Source organism: Gymnoscopelus braueri (genome assembly GCF_963280865.1).
Source record: "Gymnoscopelus braueri genome assembly, chromosome: 23".
Lineage (NCBI taxonomy): Eukaryota > Metazoa > Chordata > Actinopteri > Myctophiformes > Myctophidae > Gymnoscopelus > Gymnoscopelus braueri.
In genome coordinates, this window is record NC_137625.1 from 42,087,872 (window position 1) to 42,097,937 (window position 10,066).

Below are 10,066 nucleotides of genomic sequence, written 5' to 3' on the forward strand. Positions count from 1 at the left end.
GTTTAGGCCTAAACTCAAGGTGCACATAGCAGCACTAGCATCCCTACGTCATCCCAGGTATGCTCCTTTCCCCCCTCTACTCCAAAACTCTTCGCCGAAAATAGCCGATCTACACGCTCACAACACGCCACATTGCGACAGGTTGTAAGCTTGTAGATCAGGCTATTTCCGCTGAATGTCTGCGCCCAGGAATAGGGACGCTAGGTTTCCTCTGGCAGGGCGGGTGATCCAGGGCTCTCGTTAAAGAAGGGATGGGCCAGGGCTGCCGAGGCAGAGATGCGATGGGTTGGATTGAATGCCAGACAGTGCTGCAAATAAAGAAAATATATAGTTAATTTGAGACGCATTGTGAGCTTGTAGATCTGCTATTTTCATTTGAAATGGGACATTCTGCATAATGACTACATAATGAGTAAATGACACCAATACTTTTGTACTTTTACTCAAGTTAATTTTGAATTCCGGACTTTTACTTGTAACAGAGTATTTCTATATTGCAGTATTGATACTTTTACTTAAAGGGATATCACCCTGCCCTCCTAATACGCGAGGGGGCCGTGTTTTTTCGATTACTTTTTTCATTTATTAAATTTTATTTTTTTATTGTATTTAATTTTTTACATTTTCAAAGAAATATATAAAAAATAAATGAAAAAAGTAATCGAAAAAACACGGCCCCCTCGCGTATTAGGAGGGCAGGGTGAGTCACCAGAACCAAGGACGGGTGTTTTTGATGAATCTAACATGCTAAAAATGCAGTTATAATGGGTTTGTATAGGAAGGGGGCGTGTCTGATAAAATGAATATCAAATTTCTAAATAATGAATCAAGCAACTTAAAAACGTTCTGGGGGGCTCACAAAAGCCTGAGTAGACGATAAAATGACCCAAAGTTTTTCTGAAAGTGAAATATCCCTTTAAGTAAAAAAATACGAGTACTTTTTCCACCACTGGTTAAATGTGATCATCCCCTGTGACCCCCGAATGACGCCCCCTACAGGGGGAGCATCCAAACTGCACTAAAAGTCATGCTCACAGTCAGAAGGTCATTCCCTTCTTGGCCAAGGTCGGGCAGCAGCTCAGGGTCCGGGTCCTCTGGACCCCAGTTCAGGAAGTAGGGGATCGGGCTCGCTGTGGGCCAGTCCTCTTCACTGGGCACACCGATCACCCTGTAAAACACAAGTCAGGGATTACATTACATTACAGTCATTTAGCAGACGCTTTTATCCAAAGCGACTTACTATAAGTGCATTCAACATAGGTAGGGAAGGAAACTACTAGTCTTAAGTCTTAAGTGCATTCTCTTCTAAAACAAGCAACTAAGAGTATACCTAGCGCTAAGGTAAAAAGTGCAATAAATCAGCTACCTACTTTCTTAAACAGATGAGACAAATAGGAAAATCAAATGAGCAAGAGCTAAAAACAAATAAGTGTATCAAATAAACAAGATCCAATAAAACAAGAGCTCGTACAAATAATTGGCAACAAGTAGGCAAGGCTAAGAGGAAGGGTCAGGGTAGTGTTTCCTGAAGAGGTGGGTTTGCAACGAAGGTGTCACTCACCGAAAATAGCAGACCTGCTACGCGTTGTGAGCTTGTAGGTCTGCTATTTTCGTGCGATGAAGCATAAAGTAGGCTCTAGTTTTGTTACCCTCAATAAGAGACGGCTGATAATATTTGAATCTGTAGCATTGGTATAGGAAGAGCCTGTAGTCATTTGTTTGTTTGTTGAAATGTTAAAGAACAATCATAGTGCAGGAAAAAAAACGACATCTCTTGACCCATTTAGACCGGGAAAGAATATTTTTTTTATTTCTTTGGCTATTCAAAAATGGCAGATTTACAAGCTCGTAGCGCAACATGTTCTGCAAATCTTTGAATGTATATGTTTTAAAGCGAACATTTTTAACTCCTGAAACTACTGAAAACATTTTGAGCACCACTGATATAGCAACACATTTCTTTTTTAAACTGTTAGGATTTAGAAGACATTTGTAGAAACCCCCAGAAGCAAAGATTTGAGTTGCAAATGTTTGCTTTAAAAAAAAAAGTATATTCAAAGATTTGCACACATTTTCACGATTAAAATATGTATATCTGCTATTTTTGAATAACCAAAGAAATCTTAAAATGACACAGATGCTTCCCGGCTCTTAATGGGTTAAGAATGAGATAAATCGGTTGCGTTTCCTTTCATTTCGCCTGATGACTGGCTTGCCAACTCAATCAGATGGGATCATTTTGAGCTAACTGGGGCCTGTTCCTCAAAAGGTGAATTAGAGCTAAAGCCTGGCTTTTCCACCTATCCTGGCTTAATTTAGCCAGGATTAGAGCTGACTCGGTTCCTCAAAAGGTGAATTATCTTGAAGATTAGTTTAGCCAGTTCACCCTGGCTAAGTTTAGCCTTATCCGATTCCTCAAAAGAGAATTGAAGCAAGCCTAGCTTAGTTACCATGGCAATTTAGCTGTGAAGTTAGCCTGGTCAGGAGCAGGCTAACAGCCAAGCTTACTTAATCTAGTGCCTTGTTCTTCAAGTTTTTCCACAGTTAATTCAAAACATTTGTTTGTATATGGACTCATTTTAATGACCCTGCATTCAAATAAAATGAAATAAATACAATAAGATATAATCAAATTAATTACTGAAACAGTGTGTGACCATGAATCATAATCATAATTGTTTCACAATGACTCATGTGATATGTAATTGTCACTCTGTTATAGTTAACACTATAGTTCATCTTGTTGTTAGATGTTTGATAATATATTCCATTTTTTTAAAAATATTATAAAAAATGTCTGACACATACATACACACATATACCCGTAACTAATAATTTATATATATATATATATATATATATATATATATATATATATATATATATATATATATAATATATATATAAATTATTAGTTAAGGGTTTAAAGGAGCCTCTTTGTAAGTCAATGAGGAGCATATTTTAAATTATCAATTTCTAGTCAATGGAGAAATTATTTTGTATTTCTTGTCCACCTTTGGAGTTACATCATGATGGCAAGGTAACTACACAACCCAAACCTCTACCAAAGTGGTCTTGCAAATGTGGGGTTATTTATTGCGTGTCTCGTCCCGTCCCGTCCCGTCCCCCCCCCGCTCATCCCGTCACGGCCCCCTGTCGCGGTCAACCCCCCCCCCACCCCCGTCCCGTCCCGTCCCGTCCTGTCCCGTTGTGGCCCCCGTCGCAGTACACCCCCCCCCCCCCCCCCGTCCCGTTCCCGTTCGTCCCGTTCGTCCCGTTGCCCGTCCGTCTCAACACACACACACACACACACACACACACACACACACACACACACACACTGTGTGTGTGTGTGTGCAATACTTTGCCATGCTTTCTCCCTGGATCTATTTATTGCGTTTCCTTTCTTGCTTAAATACATTTTACTTCCTTGTATGATTTCATGAGCTGCTGCAGTGCTGCTATTCAGCCACAGAGAAGAACGCTGCTCTGGTTTTGGACTCCGTGATTGGTCAAGTTCAAGGAATCTGTGCTCGAGTTCATGGTCTTTTATAGAAATACGTCGCCGGCGAATCCCCGCCCATTCAGCCTGGCTTCATTATCCTGGCTGGACACAGCCTGTCTTGACAAGGTCTAGCTCGACAAAGTTGCTCCTTTTCAGTCTGGCTTGGCGTCTGAGGAACGGAACAAACGAGGCTTTTCGGACCCGACTTTGTCAAGCCTTGATTTGGCTTAAGGCCAGGCTTTGTTAATTCACCTTTTGAGGAACAGGCCCCTGGTTGTTAACCAAACAAAGAAATCAAAACTGATCACAAATATGATGGAATATAAATATGGAGGAAACACACTTGAAGATTTTGTGGAGCTGCTGAGCATCTGTGAATCCTTGGAACAATGGTCTGTGGAACAAAGAATTGCTCACATTAATAATTCAGCTTATAACACCTCGAACAAGGCTCAACACATTGCTCCATCTGTATTTACCATTTACAAAAGAATACACGTTGCTTGTACAAACACTAATATGTATTCATGTCTGTGTATAAACCGTATAAAGTGTATTCAGTAGTCATTCATCACCACCGATCCAGTGTTGATTTCGTCGACTAAAACTATGACAAAAATGTTTGTCGACTACCTTTTTTCACTGACGAAAACTAAATAAAAACTAAGCTATGATGACTAAATCTAAGACTAAATATATTGACAGTTTTGTCAACAAATAAAAACTAGACTAAAATATTAGTGAGGGACTAGTGGAGAAGAGATCCAGTAGAATTAAGACATGTCATTTTATGTTTGGTTGCGCTCGGGTGTTGCTCTCTGAAAACAGCAGATCTACAACGCTGCGACACGTTGTGAGCTTGAAGATCGGCTATTTTCAGCATGCAACCAAGTGTAAAATCAGCCATTACGACGCCATCACGGCACCGCCAAAATACATTATTAATAAAGCATTTCAGATGACTAAAATATGACTTCAAATCAACACTGCACCGATCACATAAAAAATGGGAAAAAAAGATCACAATTTCATTTCTTGTCAATACCACACAGCCCTATCAGGAAACATCCTCTATAAATCAACTTCTAGCTCATACTTCAGGAGGGAGAGCTCGGCGAGGATGCAGCCAGCACCCCACATGTCAACTGAGGACATGTAAACAGAACGGAGCAGGACCTCAGGAGCCCGGTACCACGGTGGCATCCCCTAGAAAAAAAGATTAAATATGATTATGTATTTATAAGTCTGAGAATAGATAGAATACAATGCTATCCGCTGCAATACGCAAAGCTTGAAAACAGTTCAATGTGTGAAAACAATAAGATAATGGCATCGTTAGATCTTCATCAATTATCACGTTCTGAAATAAAGGCTTTGTCAGGGAAGGAATCAACATTGGTTAATCTTTCCACCCTTGCATGCATTTCGTAGTTTGCATGGAGTACCAGTTAAAGACAGAGAAATGCACAGTAGATAACACAGACTTAAAGGGATAGTTCACACGCAGAATGCCTTTTTTTCTATGGATTAGTCACCCCATGGAGACTTGAATTCATGGATATTGTTTATTTTTTTCACCTAAGCCAATAATTTGATGACCGGCAGCGGTTCCGGTAGGAGACACAAAGAGTCTTCTTTGTGTCTCCTACCGGAACCGCTGCCTACCGGTCCACTGGTCATCAAATTATTGGCTTAGGAATGCGACAAAAACAACAAAAATATCTATGAATTCAAGTCTCCATGGGGTGACTAATCCATAGATTTCTTTTGGGGTGAACTATCCCTTTAAGACACACATCCCCAAACCCCAATCAGCACCTTCACTTGCCCCCAAATAGGAGGTTTAAAAAATTATTGAGTCTAAGATGCATGATTCTGCATCGATGCAATGACGTGACATAAGGGGGGTGACATAGGGGCGGCAGTGGCTCAGGGGTAGCCTGGGACCAGACGAATCTGCGTAGAGTGGCCGGGTAGAGTGAACTGGAAACCGCAAGGTTCCCAGTTCGATCCCGGGCTGGGGGGCTCCTCCAGAGTTAGTGTCGAAGTGTCCTTGAGCAAGACGCTGAACCCCTAATTGCTCCTTGCATGGTTTCCTCTGCCATCGGTGTGTGAATGGGTGAATGTAATGCACAATCTATGTAAAGCGCTTTGGATAAAAGCGCTATATAAATGCACCATTTATCATTTACATAATTGATTATAGCCCATTAACACATTGCGTGCCAATCGCGTAGTTCTACGCAAACCTAAATAACAGCGCAGCGTGCCAGTCGCGTAGATCTACGCAAAGTGGTCTTTTTTTTTTCTTTTCGCAGTGACACATTTCATTGTAGGCCTCTCTCGCAGTGACACATTTCATTGTAGGCCTCTCTCGCAGTGATACATTTCATTGTAGGCCTCTCTCGCAGTGACACATTTCATTGTAGGCCTCTCTCGCAGTGATACATTTCATTGTAGGCCTCTCTCGCAGTGATACATTTCATTGTAGCCCACCGGAAACGGAAAAATCAATTGAAGATTTTCGTTCCCATCCGCCGCCGCTCTAAAGCTTCCGCTAATCCGCCATTATCTCGGTGTTGTTTTTCTCCGTGCTGAACGCTGTTTAATAGAAACTGCGACTACAGCAAAATGGAATGTCGCCGATTGAAAATTTCTTCTCTGGGCCACTCACACAGCTACCCTGTGTGTCTACAAAAAGTAGATCATACGCGCGATCATAAGGTATTTAGTGAGGTCTGTGGCGAGGTGAAAAAAACTAAAAAACAACAATAAATCGCTGGCACTGGTGAGTACATTATGATATTAAACTCTGGCATGGAATGTGTTAAGACCGGGAACGCATCTGTGTGTCATTTTAAGATTGATTTGGCTTTGTGCCGCACTATGAGCTTGTATATCTGTATATATATATTTTTTTAATTGTGAAATAATTGTGAAATAATTGTGCAAATCTTTGTAAATTTGTAACTCAAATCATGTATTGTTGATTCTCCAAATTACTTCCGAAGGTGACATAGCATTCAACTGTCTGTGATGCTACGTCAGATACATTCTAACGCTACCTGGCCGACGAAGTGTGTCACCTATTAGGGACGTAACGGTACTCTCTCAGAGTTACGGGGATCCTTGACAATTAACCCATTGAGACCTGAAGCCGATTCTACAAATTCTAAATCCCAACAGTTTTCTGAAAAACGCATGTTTCTATATCAGTGGTGCTCAACATTTTTCATGTCAAGGACCCCCACAATTATATGTATTTGGCCGCCGACCCCCATCTCAAAATATTTTGTTCCAGGGACCCCCCAGAAGCAAAGAATAGAGTTAAAAAAATTCGCTTTAAACAATATATTTTCAAAGATTTGCACACATTTTCACGATTTTTCAAAAATAGCAGATCTACAAGCTCTAAAAGCTTGTAGATCTGCTATTTTTGAATAGCCAAAGTGTAAAATAATGCTTTTTAGCTCAAATTAAAAAGTGACACAGATGCGTTCCAGGTCTTAATGGGTAAAAAAAATGAAAAACGTTCTAGAACCACTGCTTTAGGTGACAGCGAGCACAAGTAAAAAATAAACACTAAATGACACGAGGTGATTCATTTACCTGTGGAGTCGGGGCAGCGTGGTAGGTGTAGGTCCGTGTCAGTCCAAAGTCAGCGATCTTGACCTGTCCACTGCTGCTGACCAGGACGTTCTGAGGCTTCACGTCACGATGGATCACGTTGTTGGTGTGCAGGAAGTCCAAGCCACGAAGCAGCTGCACCGTCAGTCCCTGCACAGACAACAAGTAGCATGAAGTGTGTGTGTGCAGACTGCAGACGATAGTTACTGTAGCAACTCAGTTCCCGGTTATCTCTGTAATTATTTCAGAAAGATCAGAGAACCGGAGGAGCACCGACTTGGTGCCTTGCAGGTTCAAAACATGTATAGGGGAAAAAAACATTCAAATATTCTGCATTGTTCTGTATTACTGTGGAATGGTCTACCTGCTTACCTAAAGTCTATTGGCCTTCAAGAGCTGATTCAGCAGCACTAGAAGTTGCTTTTAAATAGAGAACTGAGTAGATAGGAGGCATTGTGGTTCCTGAGATGTGTTTGTTTTAAAATTGTATTTTGTTATGATACAATGTACTTTTGTTTGGTTTTGTAGAACTCTTGTATCTATATTGTAGAGACACACATACAAACACAAACCCTGATCTCACACAACTTGGTATACATTGCATGGATGTCATTCCGCGCATAGACACCTAGAAGATCCGTGCAGTCTCAAGCGTGCTGGAGCCACGTGAGGGACCACCGAGTGAGCTAAAGCGAAGGAGTTGCCGTCCCGAACGTTGCGACGTTCGCTTGAGCCTACTCAGCGCCGTTTGAAGTATATGCCGATAGGCACAGAATCGTATATCATGTTGTGGGGACTGCTCTGCTTCCGGGTTGCAACCCGGGTTACGCCCACCGTGGGATTCGCGGCTCATATGCACAGGTTTTCAGGTTTTCTAGGTGTCTATGCACGGAATGACATCCATGCAATGTCTACTAAATTGTGTGAGATCAGGCTGCGCGCGCGCGCACACACACACACACACACACACACACACACACACACACACACACACACACACACACACACACACGCACACGCACACGCACACACACACACACACACACAGTTTGCACCTTAATTTTGTCCAGGCCTAGACCACAACTGGGAACCTTAGAGATGTATGCAGACAGATCTTGGTCGATGTATTCAAACACCAGGGTAAGACCCAAGCAACTTCCCACGTATCCAGAAAATACGTCCAAAAAACTGCAGAGAGTAAAGAAAAAGAACATAATATGCCATAACATACATAACATCATTAATAATCAATCAAAATTCAACGTCTATTCAGAGTTGGACAATAATAATAATATCTAATGCCAGTGGTAGAAAGTATGTACTCAAGTACTGTACTTAAGTAATTTTGAGGTATTTTTACTTTACTGGAGTATTTCCAATGTTCAGTACTTTACCTTCTACTCCACTACATCTCAGAGGTAAATATTATACGATTACTCCCCTACAATTATTGGAAAACTTTAGTTACTAGTTACTTTCTAGATTTTGATTATTATTACAAAACGTACATTACCCACGTCAGCCCTATAGATTTCGGCCATTTGATATTAGCTGATCTACAAGCTCACTTGTGAGCTTGTAGATCTGCTAATTTCAAATGATTTTTATACATTTTGAAAACTTGTGAAATGTGGACATTCTGCATGAGTACTTTCTACTTTTGGCACTTAAAGTACATTTTGAACTTTTACTCAAGTAAATGTTTTACTCCAGACTTTACTTGTAACAGAGTATCTCTACATCCCAGTATTGATACTTTTACTTAAGTACTTTTAACACCACTGCTTAATGCTGAAAACACACTTACTTCACTATGTTGGGGTGGTTGAAGTCCCTGAGTTTGTGCAACAGCGCCACATGGTGGACCATGAGGGGAGGGATACCTCCCTCTGGTTTAGCGCCGAAGTTCAGCGTCTTCACCGCTACGAGGCGCCGTTCGCCCTCATCCTCTCTGGCCTTGTAGACTCTTCCATAGGCACCGTCCCCTAGTTCTGCTAGAATGGTGTAGCCAGTGCAGTAGGAGTCCTCCATGATGGACCTATGAACAGTGGTGGAAGAAGTACTTAAGTAAAAGTATCAATACTGCAATGTAGAAGTAATCTGTTACAAGTAAAAGTCTGGAATTCAAAATTGACTTGAGTAAAAGTACAAAAGTATTGGTATCAAAATGTAGCCTACTCAAAGTACCAAAAGTACTAAATTGTTTGAAAATAGCAGATCTACAAGCTCACAACACGTTGCATAGATCGGCTATTTTCAAATAGCCGAGGTATAATGGGGCTTCGCTTAAGTGGTGAATGTATTTTATAATGTAATCATTTATATCTGCAAAGTAACTTTATAAAAAATACGGTGAAGCAGCATTCTGCTTCTACGGGCCGACGGCCTGCAATAAGCTTCCTCTACACACCAGTGGTTTTCAACCTTTTTCGCGTCAAGGACCCCCAAATTGACACATATTAGCCCACGGACCCCCACTTGAAAAGATATGCCAGGGACTCAACCATTTTGATTTCTTGGGGGTCCCAATCTACACTGTATCATCATCATTAGTGTTCATTTAACTCTGAGAGTGTACAAATGGAACCAAATGGACCTGTAGGGTCCATTTGGTTCCATTTGTACACTCTCAGAGTTACAGACACATAAGGGTCAGTTTGGTTCCTATCTATTAATTTGGCTGAGGACCCCCTGGAACCCCCTCAAGGACCACTGGTGTTCCCGGACCACTGGTTGAGAACCACTGCTCTACACCTAAGACAGGCACCCTCTGTAGACAGTTTTAAAGCACAGCTCAAAACTCATTTCTTCACTCTTGGTTTTAGTTGATTCTGTTTCTTCTGATTTCTGAATCTCTGTGTTGTTATTTCTGTCTTCATTGTTTTTGCTTGACCCACTCCCTTTTATTTGTACCCATTATTTCTTGCCATTGTT

General features: G+C 41.2%; 1 protein-coding gene across 1 annotated transcript; it reads right to left on the reverse strand.

The window, feature by feature from the left end:
• Window positions 1–200: 200 nt before the first annotated feature.
• LOC308079669 (cyclin-dependent kinase 4-like) lies at window positions 201–9,163 on the reverse strand (the record flags this gene model as incomplete). The annotated part of the gene is made up of 7 exons (XM_080421220.1): window positions 201–308; window positions 1,036–1,168; window positions 3,849–3,899; window positions 4,602–4,711; window positions 7,115–7,282; window positions 8,188–8,320; window positions 8,940–9,163. 7 exons carry the CDS (start codon window positions 9,161–9,163, stop codon window positions 201–203), a joined length of 927 nt encoding a protein of 308 aa, XP_080277346.1.
• Window positions 9,164–10,066: the final 903 nt, after the last annotated feature.